The 23,665-nt window shown below is 55.9% G+C and overlaps 1 protein-coding gene across 2 annotated transcripts in view; it reads right to left on the reverse strand.

Moving 5' to 3' along the window:
• Positions 1–23,665, reverse strand: part of ITPK1 (inositol-tetrakisphosphate 1-kinase) — a 167,696-nt gene that overhangs the window by 11,648 nt on the left and 132,383 nt on the right. For both annotated transcript variants that reach the window (XM_080808815.1, XM_080808814.1), the window contains 3 exons: positions 7,245–7,343; positions 6,896–6,936; positions 3,216–3,381 (listed from right to left, as the gene is read on the reverse strand). In XM_080808815.1, coding sequence (XP_080664941.1) covers positions 3,216–3,381; positions 6,896–6,936; positions 7,245–7,343 — 306 coding nt within the window. The remainder of the gene's footprint in view (positions 1–3,215; positions 3,382–6,895; positions 6,937–7,244; positions 7,344–23,665) is intronic.

Consider the following 23,665-nt stretch of genomic DNA (forward strand, 5'->3'; position numbering starts at 1 on the left):
TCTCTGGGCGGGGGGAACGGGTCAGTGTGCTGCAGAGTGGCGGGGGGGGGGGCGGGGGAGGGCGGATGCTCTTCCAGATCCCATCCACGTTTCCACGGCACCGAGGGGCTGGCCCTGGCTGCCCTGTCCCAGGGGCTCCCCGACCCAGTGGCAGCCCAGGACCCCACTGCTTCCTCTGGAGCCCTGATCTGTGCCATGATGACTCTTTTCATTCTTTCTTTCCACGTGCGTGCTCTCTCCCGCCAGAATACGAGCACATCGGGGCAGCGTGCTTGGCTGACTGTCTCGGGCCCTCCTGGATCAGTACCTGGCACGGGGCTGGGCACACGGCAGATTCAAGGCAACACGGCAACTACGGAGAGGCTCGAGCTGACAGGTCAGCGAACCAGAGCCCGGAGGCCTGCCTCTGTAAGTACAGTCTGTGGGGCCGCAGCCGTGCCCAGCGGCTTCTGTCTTGTCTGCAGCCGCGTTCCTGCTCCAAGGCCAACAGGACATAATTACGACAGAAAAAGTCTGCTGAGCCCAGCTCTACGTGCTAAGCGATGCCATTCTCTTACGGACCCCGAGGGGGAAAAGGCCCAGGAAGGACGGCAGAATAAAGACGCCAGTCCACACAGTCAAGAAACAGGAGTAAATCCACCACGCAAAAGGGGGAGCAGAGAAACGTGCCCATCTGGATCCGGGCCCTGGGTGGAGAGAGGGGAGCAGCTGCCCCAACTGTGAACCACAGGCAGAGGATGCGTCTGGGGCAGGCCAACACCAACCGTCTCACCAAGAACCTGACTGCCATTTCAGCCGAGGCAAGCGCCAAGATGCCGCCGGCCCTAAGACACACCTGACTTCAGAGAGGTCATCCGGGAAAAACCAAGAGCTGAGAATCAACAGAGCACGGTCGTTATGGAGGGAAGGCTAGTGTCCCTGGCTCCCCCGGGGTCCTGAAGAATCCCACTCAAGGCACCCCCAGCTCCGTGTGTGGACTGAGGAAGCTGCAGGCCTGACGTACTGGACGAGAACCAGAAAGCCAGGACGGGGGCTGGAAGGAGGCTGGAGCCCCAGAGCCCCCCTGCTCCACTGATCCATCCCAGAGGTTCACTGCCCAGTTATGCTTCTGATCCGGGAAGAAAACCCGCATCAAGAGGACAAAGCCCACACCAGCGCCCTGGCACGAAGCCGCGAAGGCTGCAGACACGAGTCCAGCTCTGGGGATGGACGGACGGACATGCTGAAAGTTACTCGGCTTGACTGAGCACAATAATCATTTTGGCATTAGCTCTGTGCGCTTATCTACTCATTGACTTAGCCCCAGCCGACATTTCATGGAAAACTGGCAAGCTGGGAATGGTCGGGAGGAGACACACAGACTTGGAGCCCGCCCCCTGCTGCTAAGGGCTCCTGGTGCTGAGACAGAAGCTCGCCCAGCACTTTGCAACCAGGAGGAAAGGAGGGAACAAAAGGGATACTTTTTGTCTGCACGGGAAGGAAACCTGGTGATAAATTTCTTTTACCGGCACAGGGATTTTGGTAAGGAAAAAAATAAAAAGAGAAAGAAAGAAAAAAGAAAGGAAGCTACATAGGGTATACCACTCTAAATGTAATATATTTTCCACAGACTCCAAAAGCACATTTTTTTAAAAATCAGGAAAATAATAGAGGATTTTTAAAAACTAGTTTCTTGGGGAGCCTGGGTGGCTCAGTTGTTTAAGCATCCGACTCTTGAACTCAAGGTCTTGATCACAAGGTTATGAGTTCAAGCCCCAAGTTGGGCTCCAAGCTGGACATAGAGCCCACTTAAAAAAAAGAAGTCTCTCCCAGCCCATAATTTATAAGAATGCCTCTTCCTGGTATATAATCACACACAAAAAGACCTCCACAGACCATGGTCCTCTCACCCCCAGGTCCTTCTATCATCCCAGCGTGTAGGGACTGGGACCAGGGTGACCATGGGATGTCTCAAACCCGGACAACGCAGCCTTGAGTCCCGGGGCCCCACGCCGGATGGGGAAGCTGTCTGCACCCAGAAGGAAGTGAAAAATCGCACATTTACCAAGCATCTGCTCTCTGTGTTGTGTTAATGGGAAAAAAGAAGCTGTCCGGGGAAGAACAGCTGAGAAGGGAAGACGAGCACAGCTGAACTTCATTCAAGAGGAGTGGCTTAAAGCTACCAGGAGCGGATGGTGACCGGCAATCCCAGCAGGAGAGGCTTTAAGAAGACACAGCTGTTGGCTCAGACGAAGACGGAACAGCCCGGTGTCTGAGCGCACCTGGCAATGGCGGGTCTCCCTTGCAGAGACGGATGCACGGCGTGCTGGAACAAGCCACATGAGGACAGTCAAATGTCCTCCAAGGGGTCCTCTTAGAAGGCTCTGCTTATTTCCAAGACGCTGTCCCTCTGTTCCAAAGTTTTCTAGAACTTGCCTTAGAGATGCCTCAGGGCCTCCAGAGCATTCTTTTGAGCAGCCCCAGCACCAGCAAATCCCTATCTTAGTGTCTGTTTTTGAAAGGGCCAAAGGTCACCTGGTGTCAGGAGAACAGATGAAAAAAGGTCGAGCTCGTAGAGCCCTCGGCCTGCAATGATGGCAGCATCCCGCAGATACCGCTGCCCTGTGACACCTGAGGGACACCCAGGACCCGGAACCCTCGGACTCGGTCCTCACCCCTGCGAGCCGGGGCCCGGTGGGGGTGACTGTGCCCACCCGTACTCACGGGAGGTCCCACAGCGAGGAGCGCCGCAGGACTCCTTAGGGCGCGCGTGGTCACCTCAGCGGCCGCAGAAGCGGCTAGGAACTCGGTGTTTCCCCACTTGGAGAAAGGGGACCTGATAAAGGAGCCAGCACTCTGGCCCTCAAAATACAAGGGGCCCCTTCCCAAGCCCTCGCTTCCCTGAAGGGCCCATCATCCATTCCAGCATGTTCCTCTTGAGTCTCCTTTCTGCGTGGGGCCCCAGGAAGCACCCTGGGTGCAGAAAGCTTTCAGATGCCTTCGGGAGCTGCCTATAGTGGTTCGCATGGATGGAGCCCCTACAACGACCCGGTGGGATGGGGTTTCACCTTGTTCTCCGAGACCTCCTCACCCACTGCACACAACTCCAACCTTCAGATTGGCCCATCCCCGCCCTCCACCTCCAAAATAACATAGGGTAGCAGGGGAAAGTGCTGTGGGATGGACGGCTGATGCCTGTCCCAGATGGGCCCCGAGACAGCGGGAAGCCTGGTTACCTGACGTGCCCGCAGAGAAGTTCTTCAGTGAGGGCCTCTGGACCACGGTGTAGGACTCGCCCACCACAAACACCTTATACAGGACAGCATTGTGGTTGATGAAGTTCTGGACCACACAGGGCGGCTGGATGGCACTCAGGCCCTCCTGGTTGAACACGATGGCCATCTGTGGAGACAGGGGCCAAGGGCTCTGTCAGAGTCCACCACCTACTCAGTCTTAGACACAGGGGCACGTCACTGGTCCAGAGCTCTGCCACCAAGGACCATCCCTGTGAACCGAGGACTCTCTGTGAAGAATCTCAAGCCAGGGCGAATGGAGTGAGAGTCGAGAACACCTGGGAATCAATTCACTCCTACTGTGGCGGTCTGGAAACCCTGCACCATCAGGCTCTCCCTGTACGGCTCAGCGGACAGTGCACTGCACAACTCCACTTTTCACACTGTAATCCAGGGAATGGCACCCGAATTGTATATTACTCAATCTTTATGACCTCCTTAGAGGTTCCTCCACAAAGATCCAGGCGAGGCAGGAAGAGGAAGGCAATGGATGGGGAGTTGGGAGGCTCTGAGTCAAAATCTGTATGTCAACAAGGGCTGCCTCTGGTTGAGCACTCACAACACGCCCAGCCCTGTTCTGACTGCTTTGTGTGAGTCACCTGGTGCTGTCCTGACAATGCACCTCTGAGGGGGGGTACTATTCTCATGCACCTTTTACAGATGAGGAAACTGAGGCCCTAAGAAACTCAGTGGCTTGCTGGAAAGCGACAGAGCCCAGGATAGGACTGGGTCTGCCCGGAGTGCAGCCTTGGCCTCTGACACACGGAGTAAGCTACACGGATGCTTGAGGGATGAGAACATGCTGCATCCAGTCCCTGACTCTCTGGGGACAAAGGTGCTACCCCGGAAGGATCTGGTAGGCCACTAAAGTAGGGAGAGCAGAGAGGTAGCTGGAGAAAACTCTCTGCTTTGGCTGTCAGTTGCCGGGGCTGGGGCCACGGCTAATCCCTCACAGGCCACAGGCCCCAGGAAGGAGCCACCAGATGCCCAGGACTCAGGGCAGGAATGACGGAGCCTGGACAGCTGGCCGCCTGCACTGGCTGCCGCCCCTGACGTCCATGGTCCCCGAGCACCACCCCAACATTCCTGGGGCTTAGCTGCATGAGGCAGAAGTAGAGATCCTGGTCACATGGGGAAATGGAACGTGCACTCACTGTGTGTGTGTGTGTGTGTGTGTGTGTGTGTGTGTGTGTGTGTGCATGTAAGCGCATGCGCGGGCCCCAGGGGCCGAGGAAGGAAAGAACGCGGGGGGCTCCGGTAGGGAACCTGCTGCATGCTCCGTCTTCCCCACTTGTAAACCAGCAGCAGTAACTACCACGGGAGAGCTTCAGGGGTGCTCTGGCTTCCGGCTCAGTGGTTTAACAGAATGGGGGAAGCGGTGGTAATTCCACTCTGAGCAAATCAGTGTGTTTGCAGTGGCTTAAAAACAAAACAAAACAGACAGCTCTGTCAATGTACAATGAAAAGAGAGTAGTTTGCCCAAACCAGTTGGTTTTCATTGAGCTTGGGGCTGGGGGACTCAGAGGCAGGGCTCAGGGAGACCACGGTACAGGCAAGGACCCTAATCAGAAAGCCTCACTTTCCCGTTTAAAGCCAACCACGTCCACAAGGCTGTCCCCTCTATCCTCGCTGCACTCATCCCCAGGCACCCTTGGAACAGGTGAGGAGCCTTGCCCCCCAACCTCCAGACTCATGCTGTGGGGGTGCCCCACCTGAGGGGGCAGCCCTCTGACGGGAAAGCCTCCCGAAAGGCAGGCGGCCCGTGGCACACACAGAGTCCCCGGGGGCCTCCAGATTCCAATCCCAAAGGCCCCGTTCCTAGCCCCCCACTCAGGAGAAGAGGACTCCCCCCCCCAAAGAAGACCACCGTGGGTTGGGGGAGACAGGGAGGCACACTTGTACATTTTGGAGCCAGACTCCGACAGCTAGACTCACAGAGGAAGGCCTCCCTGGAACGCACCGACCTCCTAAGTGAGGGTTGAGACTCCTGCCACGGAGGGGGCTCACTTGTATCTGGAGCCCCCATCATTCTGCAGTGACCTGGCGGTCACTCCATACCGGGTTCCCTGCCAGCGCACCCAAGGCGCTCCGCTCCATGCCAGGCCCCACGGCAGCACATGCCGCAAGCCTATCCTCCACAGCCCCCCTTACAAGTGCAGACAGACACTCAGAGAGGCTGGGGATCTGCTTAACATCACACAGCTGGCCATGCGCAGAGCCAGACCTACTTCCAGGTCTACATGATTCCAGAACTCTCTCAGGAAGAGAGAAGCGGTTCTTCTCCTGCAGGCTGAGCTCTTCTGCATCAGCGCGGTCCAACCATGCTAAGAGTGACTACGGCCACCCTTCCACTCGGAAAACTGCAAGGCGCTGACCCACAGAGGGACCGGGTGCTAGTGAAAGGGGCAGGTGGAAGGTTGGCTGGTGCCAGCGACGGGAACGTAGGCTCTGGCGACAGGACGCTGGCTGCTCTGGAGCATTCCTGATCCCTCCCAGCGCTTGGCAGGGAGGACATCGCTGGCCCGGAGCCCAGGCGGGCCCAGACAGAGACGGCTCCGCAACCCCAGGAGACAGCTGGCCTTTGCAGCAGGCCATGACTTCCAGCCGCTGCCCCCACATGCCTGCCCCGAGAAGAGGCACACCGCTGCCCCACAGCTCCCATCACACCGCCATCTGCTCATGGATGTCTCCCCATAAACGTCGGCCGGGGATAAAGAGCGCCCCAGAAATCTATAGGGCACTGCCGTGGGGCTGTCCATGTTTTGTCCTAAGGTTCTAGGGACTACGTCTGACTGGGAGGTGGCCCAAGGGCAGGCTTTCCCCACAGGGCCCTCCGGAGGGGTGATGAGTCTGCTGCCCAGAGCGCCCTCCCAAGTGCCTAACAGGGAGGCCCCAAGGCCGGGCTGTGTCCCTGAGGGTACAAAAAACAGATGGCAGGGGTGAGAGCAGAGGGAAGCCCTGAGGGCATGTCCTGGCTGTGGTTCCGAGGACAGCAAGGGCAACCAAGACCCGACGGCGTCTTTGCCTGGCCATCTGGTCCTCTTCCCCCAGCAGGCTGCCTCTGCTTATGGCTCGGCATACCTCACTGGGGCTGCGTGTCTCGGGGACTCGGGCTCTACCACTGAGGCAGAACACCCATCGTGTGCATTCCTGCCCTGGCACTGAGGGGAGCTGGGAAAGTGCACAGGGGCATAAAGAACGACCGGAGGGCGGAGTCACCACAAACTAGCATGTGGGGTGCCCATGCCTCTCCCGCCCTCCTACAGCCGGGCCAGCTGATCCGTGGGGGCAGTGAGAGCAGAGGGGCCCAGGGCAGTGCCTGGCACAGGGCGGGCGCCCAGGCAGCGAGTGACACTGACAAGCCAGAGGTCGCAAACCTGGACAGGTCAAACTGGAGATCCACAAGGGCTCAGAGGCGGCAGGCAGACCCCTGGCACACGCCTTCCATCCTCGGGGACAGGACAGGCATGGGGCAGAAGCTGGCGACAGTGTATAGAGCCAGAGCAGGACAAGGAGCAGCAGGGGTGCGGGCTCCCAGAGAGATACTGTGAGCAGGAAAGATGGGCGGGGCAGGGGTGGGGAGGGAGAAATGGGGGGAGAGGGCAGTCAAAGCTCCCACTTACCTCATGAGAGTTGGTGCCATGTGCCACTCTTGTTTTGCAAACTACGGAGCAGGGAGAGAAAAGCAGAGAGAAATCAGTGAGGTGATTTCCCCACAAAGCCTGACCTGGCAGACACGGGGTGAAATTCTCGAAACTCCTTTAGCCCGTGGGGATAAGGGGCAGGGGGAGCTGGGGAGACACGCCGGCTCAACGGCCGCCGGCATCTGCACTCAGGGTGGCCCGGACCGCCCATGCCGCCTGCGCACCCCTCTCCTCTGTGCAGGCAGGATGCGGGGCTCAGCCCTCCCTGGCAGCCAAGGCCCTCGTGCATCCCAGGGAGCCGTGGGGTGGGGGGGGGGGGGACACGCACTGAAGGGGAACGCCAGGCCGTTCTGCTCCAGGAGCCTCATGGTGTCGTCTCCACTCAGGCTCGTGAGCTCCATGAAGGGTGGCGAGCAGATCCTGTCATCTGCGGACAGAGAAGAAGTCCATGTCAGCAGGCCACCCAGGAGCCCCCCGGCCCACTCCCTGCGACAGACCCACCTCCCTTGGGCCACCCTCGGGCTCTCCGCTCTCCCGAGCGGGCACCCCCAACTCTGCAGCGAGGGCACACACATGCGCACGCACACACACGCTGACAGTAACGGCGGCGTGTTCTTTAATTATGTTTTCTATTAACATTTCCGTGATTACAGAACCAACGTACAGTAAGTACCAAACCCGAAGACCAAAGAAAAGAACCCCGTGCACCCAGAGATGGGGCTGTTCCCGGGGCCAAGCCTTCACGAGCACAGGACTTCACACCTGGATGCTGTTCGGCTGCCCAAACCCTCACTCCATGAACTGTGACCGTTTTCTGGTTTGGTGAAGGCGTCTCCTACCACACGCCTTATGGGCTCCACGGTGACCGCAGGAGGGCCGCCGCGGGCTCGGCTCCCACCGCGTCTGGCGCTGTGCTGTGGGCTGGGCACACACCTGCTCTCAGGTCTGCAGAACAACCCTGGGAGGAGCCAGCCGAGGCGTGTGCTCCAGGCTACACAAGCATTCCTGAGCCTCGGGACACAGGGCCCGGGCCCTCTGGCTCCCTTCAGGAACACGTCTCATCAGCCGCTGCCTGCTGGGTCTGGCCTGCCGACTTCTTCCTTCCCCCCCTTTCTCTCCAGCGCACTCACGGCCTTCTCCAGCCTCCTCCAGACACACTCCAGCCCCGGCCCTGCCCCGCTGCCAACACCTTCTCACACCCCGGCTTCCCTGAGTCCCCGGTCTCATGGGGCGCCCACCCAGTGGGTTCTCAGCACGACTGGTTTTTCTGAAAAGCTCTGGGAGCGGAGTATGTTCTGGTTGTAGGGATGCTCCCGGTGCCAGGCACCGAGTTAGGGCCAAACAGGTGATCTGTGGAATAACCGAATGTATTCTGATGCTCCCTAGCATCACATTACTGGTTTGTTATCACTGCTCCTTGTTTTGGCCCCTTCTCAGATCAGACCGACAGCTCCTCAGGAGGGGGGACCGCCCTGTACTTCTGAGCACAGGGCCAGGAAAGGCCGAGGGTTAGTGAGGGGCCCTCCTCCCCTAAACCTTGGAAAACAAATTAAAAGTAAAGAAGTGCTGTGGCTTGTCTCCAGGAACTTTGAGCCACTTGGCTGGCTTGAAGGTCAGTACATTAAACCAAGGTAAGATCTAGCCTCGTATAGCTCATAAAAACGAATGCCAAGAATTACACACGGCATGTTAAAAATGTTTCTCTCTCCCCCCACCCACCTGTAAAACCCAAACTCCATAATATAGGCGCAGAAGGGCTGGAAGACGTCGGGGCTGCGGGGCTTCTGGGGGACCACGGGAGGGTGGTCGGGGGCGGTGTCTGCTGAGCCCTGGCAGACGGTGCTGCTGTCCCTCCAACAGAGCCTTCGTTCAATCCTCAAACTGCTGTGCCACGTCTCTGTGGACAGAGGCCCCAACAGGCCCTGACGGGCGGTCTGCCCCAAGTCACAAGGACGGTCAACAACAGAGGCAGGACGAGGAGCCAGGTCGAAGGGCAGGCCAGGAAAAGAGAAGTCAGGGAAATCGGGGTGGGGAGGCAGGGCTGCATGCTGGCTCTCAGCGGCACCACTACCTACCCAAGGCCCCATTTCTGCACCCCCAGCTGGACTCGGGGCCCGGGTGGGGAAGGCTGCTGCTGCGGACGTATGGCCCCGACAGAACATGACAGTCAACGCCTGCACACACGGAGGCTTCTGCAGCAGACAGGCACTCACCCGGGCCTCACCCACAGCCCATCCCCTCACACAGCAAGACTCGGAGCCCAGTGGAGCCCAGTGGAGCCCAGCGAGCCACCTCCGGTGAGAACTTCCAGACTCCCCACCAGCAGACTTGTCAGAGCGGGGGCATCAGCCCGGCCTTAGGTTATTAGCCTTGTACTGCCCCCAGCGGTGCCCCTCCCACCCTAGCCCACCCACACTTTCACACGTCTCCCATCACAGCCGAGTGTTCAGTAAGCTGCACTTTACACGTGCCAGACAACACTGTCTACAGAGCAACTCAAGGTCCCTCATAAGAACCCCATGAGAAAGCAGTCACCCCCCCCCCCCGTTTACACACCAAGTCCCCCGCCCAGAGTAACACGGTGAGTATGTGGTGTACCTGGGGAGGCTCAGACCTGGGCAGCCGGCTCCCTCGGAGATAAAGGGCCCACTTCGTATTAACACTATAAAGGACAAAGCTTTTACTGAGAGGATCATCTCCACAGACTCAGAAAAAGCATCAGACGAATCCAGTGCCCTTCGGAATAAAAGCACGCCACAAACCAGGAATACAAGGAAATTTCTTCAGTCTGATGAAATAGCATCCACGGAAATACTGTGCGCTGGGGTGAAAGGCTGGACGCCTTTCCCCGAGATCGGAACAAGATAAGGATGTCTGTTCTTGCCACTCGTACTCAACACCGCCCTGGAGGTCCTAGCCAGGGTCACTAGGAGGGAGGGTGAAATAAAAAGCATTCAGACTGGAAAGAGGAAGTAGAACTGCCTCTGTATGCAGGGATATGGTCCTGTGCACAGAAAATCCCAAGGAATCCACACATACAAAAACCCAAAACCTATTAAGATGAGTAAGTTCTGGGACGCCTGGGTGGCTCAGTTGGTTATGCAGCTGCCTTCAGCTCAGGTCATGATCCCAGGGTCCTGGGATCGAGTCTCACATCAGGCTTCTTGCTCGGCAGGGAGCCCGCTTCTCTCGCTGCCTCTGCCTGCCTCTCTGCCTGCTTGTGTGCACTCTCTCTCGTGTGCGCGCAAATAAAAAAAATTTAAAAAAAAGATGAGTAAGTTCAGTAAGATGCAAAAGAAAAGATCAATATATACACACACAAAATCGTATTTCTATATGCTAGCTATGAATAATTTGAATATGAAATTAAGAAAATAATTCTACTTACAGTGGCATTAAAAAAATAAAAACACAAGAAGTAAATTTAACAAAGACCTAAATGTTGAAAACTACAAAAGATTGCTGAAACACATTCAAGAAGATTTCAATAGACAGAAAGACACCCCATGCTCACGAGTAAGACAATATAGTTGGCAACACTCCCATACCGATCTTTAGAGTCAATGCAATCCCCATCAAAATCCCGGCTTTCTTCTAGTGGGAACTGACAAGTTAATCCTTAAATTCATATAAAACTGCAAGGACCCATGAGAGCCAATCTTGAAATATTGAAAAAGAACACAGTTGGAAGACTCACACTTCCCAGTGTGAGTAATCATGCAGTACGGTAGTGGTACAAGAACAGACATACATCTCAGTGGGTTAGAAAGGAGGGACCAGAAACAGACCCAGCCATCTGGGGTCAACTGACTGTCCACTAGGGTGCCAATACAATTTAAGGGGGGAATGACAGTCTTTTCAACAAATGGTTATAGAAAAACTGGATATCCACATGCGAAAGAATGAAGCTGGAACCCTACCTCACGCCATACACAAGAATTGATTCAAAATGGATCGTGATCTAATTATAAGATCTAAAACAGTAAAACGCTTAGAGGAGAACATGGGTGTAAATCCTCATGACCTTGGGTCAGGTAATGGTTTTTTAGACACTAAAAACATAAACTACCAAACTAAAAATAGATAAATCTGATATCATCAAAATTAAAAACTTTTGTGCTTCTGGGGCGCCTGGGTGGCTCAGTGGGTTAAGCCTCTGCCTTCAGCTCAGGTCATGATCCCAGGGTCCTGGGATCGAGCCCCGCATCGGGCTCTCTGCTCTGCGGGGAGCCTGCTTCCTCCTCTCTCTCTCTGCCTGCCTCTCTGCCTACTTGTGATCTCTGTCAAATAAATAAATAAATCTTTAAAAAACAAAAACAAAAAAAAAAAACTTTTGTGCTTCAGAGGACACTGTTGTCAAGAAAGTGAAAAGACAACCCACAGAATGGGGGGGAAATATATGCAAATCATACATCTGATAAGCGTTTAGTATCCAAAACATATAAAGAACTATTAACAAACAATAAAAAGACAAACCAAATTTAAAAATGGGTAAAGGATTTGGTTTTTTTGTGTTTTTGTTTTAAAGATTTTATTTAATTACTTTTCAGAGAGAGAGAGAGCATGAGTGTACAACAGGGGGAGCAGCAGAGGGAGAAGCAGGCTCCCTGCCGATGTAGGACTCGATCTCAGGACCCTGGGATCATGACCTGAGCTGAAGGCAGATGCTTAACCTGACTGAGCCAGCCAGGTGTCCCTGGGCAAAGGATTTGAACAGACAGTTCTCAAAGTAAGACCTACGAATGGCCCAAGTGCATGTGAAAAGATGCTCAACGTCACTAGCCACCAGGAAAAAGCATATCAAAACCACAATGCGATATTATTTCGTATCTACGGAGGATGGCTATGAGCAAAAGAACACGAAGTAATAAGTACAGACACTGCTGGCGAGAAAGTAAAATGGTGCCCTGCTTTGGTAAACAGTCTGGCGGCTCCTCAAACAGTTAAACATAGAGTTACAGACATGGTAATTCCCCTCCTGGTTCTACAACCAAAGGAATGGAAACGTATGTCCACACAAAAACCTGCCCAGGAGTGTCCGTGGCAGAATTATTCGTAAGAGCCAAAAAGGGGCAACAATCCAAGTATCCATTCCCTGACGAGTGGATAAATGAAATGTGATGTGCCCGTTCAACAGAGCATCCTTCAGCCAGAAAAAGAAATGACATACGCTACAGAGTGACCTTGAAAACAGCATGCTGAGCGAAGCGAAGGAAGCCAGTCACAAACGCCATATGACTTCACTTATACGAAATGTCCAGAATCGGCAAATCCATTGAAACAGAAAAGAGACTGGTTACCAGGGGCAGGGGTATGGGCATGGGGGGACAGGGCGGGGGTGGGTGTGGGGGGACGGGATGGACTACAGATGGGTACATTTCCTTACGAGGTGATGAAAATGTTCTGGACTTAGTGGTGTTGGTTGTGCAATTTTGGGAATAGAGTCAAAGCTACTGAACTGTATGTGTACTTCAAAATGGTGGATTTTATGGCATGTGGATTATACCAATTTTAAAAAAAGAAAGAAAAAAAAATCCCCCAGCAGCAACAACAGCTGTCTTCCCCCAAGTACTGGCTCTCTGAGGGCACTGGGCTGAGCAAATGCTCCCTGTACAGCGTCTCCTTCAAGCCTGCAGAGTCCTGTCCCTTGCCCCACGCCCGGCCAAGGTGCAAGAGGACGGGACAAGGCGAGTGCTTCCCCCCAGAGACGCTCGGGGTCCCGGTGAGAAGCAGAGATGAGACATTTCCAGTGAATGGACCACATCTAGCATTAGGCCAGACACCCCCACCTTTCTGAAACCCCAGAATTCGGTTATGAGGCCGGGCCCAACACAGAGCCACGGCGGCAAAGAACCAAGCGCGCCGAGGAAGAGGGGCACGCGCACACGGTCGCCGTCTTGCTCCTTCCTCCTCGCCCAGAGCCTGCTGACCACCCCGCAAGCAGCAGGCACCACCAGCTGCCTCCCCCACTCTCCAGGGGAGGAGGCCGGGACCGAGACTGGCCCCAGCACCCTGCCAGGAAGGACCCGCAGCTGAAGCTCAGTCCCCACCCAAAAGGCCAGCCCTGGGCGAAGGCAGTCCCGAGCCTGCACGGCAGAGGCGGGAAGGGACCCCGGTCCCTCAGGAGACCACGGCTGCTCCACACCCCAGGCCTACCCCAGTCTGGCCTCGGGGCCAGTGGACCATGAGTGTCTTAACTTCCAGAACCACTTTCTGCCTACTTGGAACCAAAACCATCCTGCGTGTCTGTGAAATCACAGTAAATTAGAAACAACTGCTTTTGGTTTCAATAACCATTCACCACCAACGGCAAAAAAAAAAAAAAAAAAAAAGGTTAAGACTCCACCAAATGCTAGGAAACAAAGATACAGCACCTCACCCAGACACAGCCTGCCCTCACTGAGCTCACGTTCCCAACAGTAAACCCCTGGCAAGTAAAATGCACAGCTGGAAAGTGCTGGTGGGGGCCAAAACGTAGGGAGTGAGGGCAGGGAGTGTCTTGCTGAACAAAGACAAGGGAAAAGCGGGGGGTAGGGGGGCACAGGCGACGCAGGTGGGGTCCACGTGCTCCCAGCAGAGGGGATAGACCATGCAAAGGCTCTGCTTAGGGCCGTGCTGCTGCCTCTGTGCGACCTGGCCCCGGCCCGAGAGGAAGACGCGGACAGCCGTCTAGGTCTCAGACACCGAGTCTGCCTGGGTCCCCGCAGCATCATGCCTCGGTGGCAGCAGACACACTGGCCCGGCCGAAGGAGTGACGACAGCAGGGGCTCGCCGTGGGAAACCCACATCGCCTGCAGCTCGTTGCCCCAGAGACAGACAGAAGGAAGACTCTTGCTCCAAGTCAGCACTGGGAGCCCGGGAAGCTATTTCTGGTTCCCAGGAAAAGGCCACTGTTGCTTATTTATCTACCGTCTTTATTTCTGGACGGGAGTTGGAAAGAGGCTTTTTTTAGTTGGATGGTGGGTTGTGTTCTGTGAAGAGCTGAAATCTTAGCCCCTGGGAAACTGAAACTCCGCCCCCGTCTTTTCTCTCCGCCTGCCCCCATCACAGAATGGGAAGCTGGGGGCCCTCGGAGATGAGCAAGTCCCCACCACACCACGCGTCCACACGTCCAAAGAGGGAAGCGGAAGAGTTCACGGCCACATACAAGCTACTGGCAGGCCAAGGCGGAGAACCCAGGCGTCTGGAGTCACACCCCACCCCACTCTGCCAGGTGGCCACGCTAGAGGCAGCTGCTGGAGAACTCCCCAGAACCAAAAAGCCAATGACAAACAGGTGGAGACAAGGGCAGAGCTAGGGGTGGGGGACAAAGAGAGAGAGCACTATGGAGCCTGACTTTGAACTGGGGGTAAATTACTCATCAGCCGTAATCTTTGGCAAGTGATCAAATTCTGCTGGGCCTTACTTTCCCCATCTGGAAAATGGGAGCGGTGTCTCCCTGGAGGGTGGCTGGGAAGCCTGGTACGGAACAGGTACCGCGCAGCGGCCAGGCCGGCTGGGGACACCTGCGGGAGGGCAGGCAGACGCCGCATCGTGGCCACGGGTCACATCCAGCTTCCTGGAGCTTGTTGGGTGCTACACCTGCTTTCTCATGCTCCCCGTGTGGTGCTGGCAGAGCAGGAGCAGGCCGTCCGCACGCGGCTGCGAGAGATGTCCCAGCAGGGCACTTGGGGGGCGGCAGGGAAGGCCAGGATAGCTGTACCGGGACCCTGCCTCAGTTCCCATTCTCTTGAACAGGTTTAATTTTTCACCCAGACAGTATCTGCTGAAAAAACAACCCAGGAGCAGCGGCAGTCCCTGGGGGACACACAGGGCTGCAATGGTCTGAAACCTCTGCCATGGGCAGGGTCCCAGGAGTGAACAACACCCAGGAGTCAGGGCCAGGCAGAGGGGAGAGGCGGGAGACAGACCAGGGAGGGGACCCAGGCGGCCAGGAGCCTGCTGGGTGGTCCTGAGCTTCGGGACACCACCACGGGAACATGCCAGGAGACGTGCACGTTACTTCCGCTGGCGTGTCTCCCTTTCTAGAACGTTAGATCCACGCAGGCAGGCGGGAGATTCTGGGTTTGGTTCGCAGCTGCAGGCCAGTGCCGAGAACACTGCCTGGCACACAGTAAGTCCGCAACAAAACCTTGCTGAGTGCACGACCTGGGCCGCTGAGGGAGGGGCCCATGGCGCCTAACGCACAAGGCTGGCTCCTCGGGCATCCAGGCCCCATCTGGACAGATGCAGGGCATGTGGTCAGCGTGTCTGGGCGCAAAGGACCACGTACCAGGCCTCACCTGCCACGCAGGCCTCACACCACCACGTGGTCACACCGCTGCACCCTGGGCTCGTTCCACTTGGAAACAAGAAAGCAATCACATACGTACGTCCCTGCTCGGCCTGGCCTTTCCCTCTCTGAAGGGCTTCGCCTGCACAGGCATCCTCTTTGCCTACTTTGCTATGATCATGACCGGACTCGTCACTAGAACCTGACGTTACTGGACACCTGCCTTCGGTATCTTCCCGATCCTGCGTTATCATGGAAACTGGACCAGTGACATTTCCCCTGGAGTCACGGATTTACATTTGTGCCAATTCTTCTCTACCAGTCCAGGCTTTGATGACAGTCCCTCATGTGTAAGGTTTTGTGTTTGCAGCAAATCACGTCCACGGGCCAAATTCCCAGAAGCGACTTTGGGGGTCTGTGGGAATCGCTTTTTCTGGGGTTCCTGCCGCATGGTGCCACACTGTCTCCTGAAAGGACTACAGGACTTTGCTGTGGCGCCCGCAGTGGGCGATCTTGACCGCATGTCTCAGCCCTGGGTAGTCCCATGTTCAGAAACCCAGGCAGTCCTTTCGGGAAGGAGGACCATGGGTGACCTGGGGAACAACCCCATCACCACACATCTGGTCACTCTGGGGCCAGCAGGCCACCCGGAACAGTGAGGGAGGCATGAAGACAGCGAGGCTGGCGTGGGGAGTCACTACCAGCAAAAGCTCTGGACACGGGGGCCTGGAGAGCAGCGTGTGATGCCGGCAGCTCCCCTGGGCCCTGGGCTCCTGGCCAGCAGAATGGGAGTCCTCAAGCCAGCCCTGTCTACGCATGCTGGGACCGAGGACAAGGGCAAAGTGTCACGGGACCTGCACAAGGCCAGATAATGAAGCCAGCCCCTCGGGAGCAGCGAGGGCCTGGTGCTGCCATCCGTTCACACCCTCCTCACTCAGCGAGGGAGGCTCTGGGCCCCGGGGTCACCACAAGCCAGACAGGGACACGGAGCCCTTGGCCACCCCCCACTCCAGACAGGGACAGAAGCAGCGGCCACAGGAGCATCCCTACCCCGTGCGTGCTGAAGGCAAGGCCGGCAGAGACCGTGTGACTCAGAGTACCAGCCGGCCGACTGGGCCTCCGCAGCCCCAGGCGCTAAAAAGCATGTGGTTCCGGAGGGCCAAATTCTAGGTGCATCCTGGGAAGACTGGGAGGCCTCCACGGGAGGAGGCCATGCCAGTGGGCCCTGGGGAAGGCAGGAAGTTTCCACCTGTACACACCCTCTAGCCTTAGTCGGAGTAGCTGCACAGACGCGGGTCCACCTTCCAGGCAGAACGCAGGCTCCGTGAGGGCAGGGACCTTCTCCATCATGTTCATGGCCCAACTCCCAAAAGACACGTGGATGAGGGAAGAAGCAGACACTGGACAGGGCTCCCACTGCCCCCGGCCCGAGAGAAGCGGCCTCTATCAAAACGCAGTTCCCACGGGGCCGGCACCATCTCAGACACGGGCCCTGCACACCAGTGCTACATGCAGCTTCGCAGAGCTGGGCTCTGTCCTGCCTTCCTGGGCCATTCCTCACCCCCAGGGGCCCCCTGTCCCGGAGTAGGAAATGGTGTGATGCAAGAGTGTCAGTGACAGAGCCGGCACGGGACAAGATGAGGGGGCCGTGGGATTCTGGTTCCCTCTCAGTCTTCCAAGAGCTGAGGGAAAACCAATGCCCTGGCGTTGCAGGCCGGGAGCCTCGCCCATGCTGGTCTCTTGGCCAGCGGAGCCCTTCCCTCTAGCCCCTTCTTGGGCTGTCATCCAAGCCCCGTCAAGCCACCTTCCTGCTCTGGGAGGCTCCTCTGAACACCCCTTCTCATGCATCGAGGAACAGGTTCCTTCTGCTGGTTCACCTCATTGGGGTGACTCATGACGTGTCGACCTCTGCCGAGACTGGGCACCCCGCAGGTTCTGCAGGGGACGCTGGCTACCTGGGTTTGAACCCCAGCTCCACCTCATATGAGCTGTGTGCCTCTGGCCAAGCAACCTTACCTCTCTGCCTAAGTGTCCTCACTGGAAAGTGAGGACAACAGTACCTACCTCACAGAGCTGTCCCCTGCCCCCACATTCAGAAAACACACTTTAAGTCAGGAAATGGTCCGTAATTACAGAATATACCTTCATACTTTGCTAGAGTTACATGACACCTTTTTTATTTAGCAAGAAATAAAGCAGCTGACACAGCTAAATCCCAGGTCACTAAGTGTAGGTAGCAGGAGTGGGGGTGTTGGCGAAGAGGAGGCCCGTCAATTGCCAAATACATACCCCAAACGTGTCCATTGGGACACATGGGGCCAGAGGAGTCACGTTAGACTGCATGGAGGTGGCAGTCACCACAAATGGTGGCCCTGAAAGCAAAATGCAGCCACAAGAATGAGCATCAACTCTGCAGCTGAGAGCCAGCCCAGTCCCTGCAACCTGTGCCCCCTGGGCCAGGCCAGTGATCCTCTCTGATCCTTTTTCTCATCTGTAAAATGGGACAGCAATGCTGTCCACCTCCTGGAGCGATTACAGAGACTCGGTGAGGCCATATGCATGAAGGGCATTTGGAGACACTTTGAGAACCAGTTAGCCCTGTTTCTGTGGACACACCACCCTCCTCGGGGCACCTGTGCAAGCCCTATCCCTCTAGGAGGGGAGGCCCCACCATCCACTCGCCGGCAGCAGCTTCACCCCAGGCAGCTGCAGCGGCCTCAGCCGGCCCTCCTGGGACCCTGACCGAACAAGTGCCCTGGCCCAGCACTGGGGCTTCTCCCAGCTGCTTAACGACGCGCTCCTGGAGTCTGGGAATCCAGGCACCTCCTTCTCGGTACCCCATCCCATCACCATTTTCTCCCACAGCATCTGCTCTACCCACAGACCACGGATTTCTGGTGTCTTGCTCACCTTTTTCACCATCTAACCCAAACCACACATTGGTTTTAGATCCTAGATCGTCTTCCCAAAGTGCCCGCCTACGAGTGAGGCTGCTCTTGGCTCAAGAACTCTCTGTGGCTGACTCCAGGCCAAGTCCAAAGCCCTTCCAGGCTTCTGCAACCCGATCCTGCTCACCTCTGCCTGCCTGTTACGGGCTGGACTGTGTTCCTCCCAACTCACATGCCGAAGTCCCAACCCCCAGTTCCTCGGGCTGTGACTCTGGAGACAGGGCCTTTAAAGCGGGGAACAGGTTAAAATGAGGTCCTCTGGGCAGGCCCTGATCCAATCTGACCCGTGTCCTTCTAAGAAGACACTAGGACCCAGATACGCACAGAGGCAAGAGCAGGTGACTCACTTCTCCCCGTAGCCCGAGGGCCCCTTGGATTTGTTGGGGGGATTTGTGCTGGGCTTCAAAGGAATGGAAAGAACCAAACAGCCGCGACATCATCCTGTGTAGCTTCAGACCCATTCACAGCCTCAGATGAGATGAAACGAAAACAGTATGTTTTGTTTGGTTTAAGACCATCAGAGCCCTCAAAGCCGACGTGCCCTGGGGATGTGGGGACCGGGGAGCCTGACTCATGGAAACCACCTGGGACTCTGCCGGGGCTTCGGGTTGGCCCCAGGAGAAGCTTCCTTATCCTCACGGCTCCTCGGAGGCTGCGGGTATAGACAGTCGTGGGCCAAGTGCCTGAGTTCCAATCCTAGGGCCACTGTCTCAATCCAGGCCACTTCTCCGTGCCTCAGTTTCCACATCTGCAAGATGGAGACAACCACCAGCAGCGACCACACACAATACCACTGTGAGGACTGAATAAGCCATTGAGAGTGACCGCGCTGGGACCGTGGGCGGCACACGTGAGACGAACGAGATACGGCTTCGCGGTACCACCAGTCACTCACTAAGGTCCAGCCAACACCCCAGGCCCAGGATGAACCTACGACGGGGCTGAGGGCTCCTCGGGAGCTGGGACCATCTCTAACTCTTCAGCATAGGACACAGGTGTCCTTTTCATCCCCTCTGGGATGAGAGAGAGCCACTCACACGGCTCTGGCCCTGAAGGGCTCAGACAGGGCCGGAGCGCGGTCAAGGCTGAGAGGGAGCGGCCCACGGGAAACCAGGTTCCTGAAAGGCAGCCCGGGGCAAGCCCGCCCCAGATCATCTGCTCACTTCACCCTGAGCAGCTAAGGGCCTGACACCTCAAAGGGCCAGTGAGGACAGTGGCTGTGAGGGAAGGCCAGCCAGGGCTCCTTCTACCCGGGGCCCGAACCACACAGACTAGGTAGGGACCCGGAGGTCAATGGGCACAGGGCCAGGCTGGGATGGTATTCCTCCCCAGAATGCCCCTGAGGGCAGAGGAGAGGAGGGGAGGGGAGAAGTGGCACATCCCGAGAGTGGACGGGCCTCACGTGGTCTCCTGACTGCTCCCACAGAGCACAGGGTGAGGCGTGGGGGGAGGGAGGCTTGGCAGGTGGAGGCCCCCATCCCCCACTCCCAAACCCTGGGCTCACGCCCCAACATGTGCCTCCCACCACTGGCACCCAGTCGCCCCTGATGGGACCAGGGACCGCTCCTCGCCTCAGTACACACAGGGCCAGTACCAGAGCTGAGAACACTGCAGGCCTGCACGGGCGATATGCTGTGGAAAGCTGTCCAGGCTGACGACACGGCGCCTTCCACAAACAGGCGGACCCGGCGGGCACACACGGCCCTGTGCCAGGACCACCGCAGACACCTGCAGGGCTCACTCACAGGAGTCTTCTAGCAATGCTATGGGTAGATTCCTACTGTTCCCTTTGTTGTGCGTGGAAGGACCGAGGCCCTGGGAAGTGAAGCCCGAAGGTGGGAGAGCGCGCTTGCCCATGCCTTCACGAGGCTCAACTGCCTCACGACAGCCTGTGAGGTGACGCCTCTCTCCCCTCCTCTCCTCAGGCCTGCTGAAGGACTCTGGGCCCCGCTGAAGGACTTCTGGGAGAAGGTTCCTACTCCCACCTCAGGGACCAGGAGACAAGAGGAGTCAAGCTGCCTGTGCCTCCCCACCACGGTGTGGCCAGACACTCCAGGCTGCCTGGGTACGTGTGACCTGGAGAAAGTTCCCTCACCTCTCCGTGCCTTAGTTTCCTGGTCTGTAAAATGGGGATAAGAACAGTCTTCAGTCCTGTCCACGGAGCTGCTGCATCAAATGAGTTAACACACAAAACACTTAAAACAGAAACTGGTCCATAGTAGGTATTAAGTGGCAGGTCCCGCCATCCCTCCACCACCGTTACGGGCCCGGTTATTTGAAGGTCTACCATTTTAAAGTCCAAGGTCACCTTCATGAGCCCAGCACTGCTCTGCATGGTGTGACAAGGCCCCCGGGTCAGGGGGGGCACAGGAAGAAAAGAGAGCGGACATGGAAGAGTGACATGCTTGCTTTTTCCTGCTCAGAGATAGTGCCCTTGATGCCGAGCGCTGAAGAACACGGAGCCTTCTCGTCCCTCTGTCCCCCGGGACAGAACTGGGACTCTCCTGGCAGATGAGCAGCCATCATCCAGGCCGTCCCCCAGAGGGCCACCGCTCTCCTCTCAGCAGAACGCACAACCCGGGGCAGCAACCTCGTGCTCAGGACGCAAGGTCAGATCTGAGCTGTCGGTCCCCGGCAGGGCCAGGGAAACAGCGATGTCAGCAACGGGCTGAGGAAACGTGACAGAGACGAAACGTTCGCAGGCCTGACGGCGTTCTCGGTCACGGTCAGAGCCCTCTGAGGCCGCACAGTGAAAACTCCCTTGGCAGAGTCTGCTTCCAAAGGCGGGGGGCAGGGGGCTGTGGCCCTGACAGGGATCCCTGACTTGACCATGTCACTGGAGACAGAGGGCGGAGGGCACATTCCACTGGTGGCTGCGGCCCCTACCCTGCTCCTGGAGGCTCCGAGGGGCACAATGGCCTTGCTGCAGCTGCCAATGTCCTCCCAGGACCAGTCCTCGGGCTCTCTGGCTATAGGTGGGGTGTCAAGGTGGGGGTGGGGGGACACGACACTGAAAGATGTGGAATCAGCCCAATTTTGAGGCAGGGGGTTGCTTGTGGGCAGGGCCAGAGGGAAAGAAAGGCCACAGATCTGACATTTCCTGGTCTGATGCTGCCCTGGCCGGCCAGGTGACCATTTCCGGCCAGGTGACTTCACTGATGACCTGTTTCACCTCCAAGACCCAGAGCGCCGTTTGCACTTGGGTGTTCCAAAAGGCCAGGAACAGCGGAGCCAAACACGGGCCTGGGCAGCGACACAGACATTCCTGAGCCCCATTCCTGCTGATGAAAACGGCTGCTGGCGACGTGGATTAGCTTCACGGCAGCTGGGTACAACAATTTATGGCCCCTTCCGGACCAAGGCAGATACTCATTGCCCCCGCTCAGCCCCAACTCCCCAAATTTCACAGCCTTTTTTTTTTTTTAAGACGTTTCAAAAATAATGTTTAAAGTGCTCTCTCTGGCAGGACATATTCTAAAAGCAGAACAGAAAATGTCAGCTTGGCTCCAGTGCAAATATGAAGGCTTCCACCGATGAAACACAGTCTGTATTTTTTTTTTTAAGATTTTATTTATTTATTTGTCAGAGAGAATGTGTCACACAAGCAGGGGGAATGGGAGAGGGAGAAGCAGGCTTCCCACTGAGCAGGGAACCTGACACATGGCTCGATCCCAGGACCCTGGGATCATCATGACTTGAGCTGAAGGCAGATGCTTAAAGACTGAGCCACCCAGGCACTCCCCCCCAGTCTGTATTTTAAACAAGGAGACAAGTTCCTTAATCCAAAAAGGGCTCTAACCAATCGATAACAAAAAGACTAACAACCCAGTAGAAAAGTGGGCAAATGACAGGAAGAGATTCACACACGGAAGAAATGCAAAGGGCCAATTAGCGAATGAAGAAATGTTCCATCTGGTTGAGGATGGAAACCGTGCAAATTAAGATAGGTATCATTTCCCTGGCAGACGGGCACAGAAGACTGAAATCCGCGCAGACTTTCTGCAGAACAATCCAGTAGTACCTGCCCATGAAGGGATGTTTATAAGAATCTCTGAGGGGCGCCTGGGTGGCTCAGTCGGTTATGCATCTGCTTTCGGCTCAGGTCATGATCCCAGGGTCCTGGGATCAAGCCCTGCATCGGTCTTCTGCTCGGCGGGGAGCCTGCTTCTCCCTCTGCCCCTCCCTCCCTCTCTCTCTCTCTCTCTCTCTCTCTGTCAAATAAAAACAATAAAATCTTTAAAAAAAAAAAAAAGAATCTCTGAGAAAGTCTACTTCTAAGGATTAATTTAACAGAAATATGCAAAGATCTATGCTTACTACAGCCCAGTTAACAAAAACAATTAAAACAGAATGACCTTAGGAGCTCGACATGATGGAGTAAATGGTGATTCTTTCAATCACGTGCTAAAATGTTAAGCCGCCACCAAAAAGAGCCACGCGGACCCATCTCCCTCTTCTTTTATGGGCCACGGAAAGAAGGCAAGATAGATACTAAGTTGGGTAAAAGACAAGTTTTATGAGAACACACACGATATGATGCTGCTTCTATTTTTAAGTACAAAAATCTGTATTTGTAACGTGTACGAGGAGGGTCTAGAAAGACGGATTCCGCACCGCTCAAAGCAGCAGCCTCTGGGACGTGAGTCCCCGACAATCAGGGAATCCTGAATTCCTACGTCTGGGAATCCCTAAAGCGTGTTGGGTGCGGCAAGGCTCTCACAGAAGCCCTACAAAGAGGAAGCAGAGGACCTATGACCGATGGGTGGAACACGTCAAACAGTGCCAGACTCCACTACTGGCATTCGAAGACATGCGGTTTTTCATTTTCTATCTCTGAGATTAAGATGTGTATCATTATTGACCGCGTATCACAATTTAATGAGCACTTTCCCCCTTATTAGTGGGATATAAACTACCAAGGTGTCTTACCTTCGGTGGTAAAACTCAGTACACCACCCTCTAGAAGACTCAAGATTCACAATCACATGCTAAAGGCTCTGAAAAGTTCTGCAGCAAAGAAGCTTCTCCAACACGATCCCCCTTTCTTCTTCCTTCTTAATTCTCATCTTTGCCTTTCCCTTTACTTATAAATGAGATGATGCTAGGGCTCGGCGAAGTGTCCCCTATGAACATCTGCAAAAGTCCGCATTGGAAGAGAGACACGCTGACTTTTTAAAATTCAATATAACGACCATTTGGCAAATACCACCGCAGCAACTCCTGTCATCAAAAACCATCAATGGATGCTAAAATACCAGGTAAAAGTATGACAAGAAACAGGACATCTGCTAAGGCTCTCCTTAAAAGATCACTGCCAATGACAAAGAGAAAAACAGAAACGAACCGGGGAGAAATGGGGACAGCATTCCAACCAAATGACTGGTTAACCAGATGGGCTCCACATCAAGCTCATGCCCTCCTGAGAGACAGGAGGGGCAAAGGAGGGAGAGGCATCACTGGTGTGGCGTTCCTGCCCAAAATGCGGAACGTCAACCAAATCCAGCAACACCGGGGAACGTCCCAGAAGTC

This window comes from Martes martes (assembly GCF_963455335.1).
Source record: "Martes martes genome assembly, chromosome: 7".
Taxonomy (NCBI): domain Eukaryota; kingdom Metazoa; phylum Chordata; class Mammalia; order Carnivora; family Mustelidae; genus Martes; species Martes martes.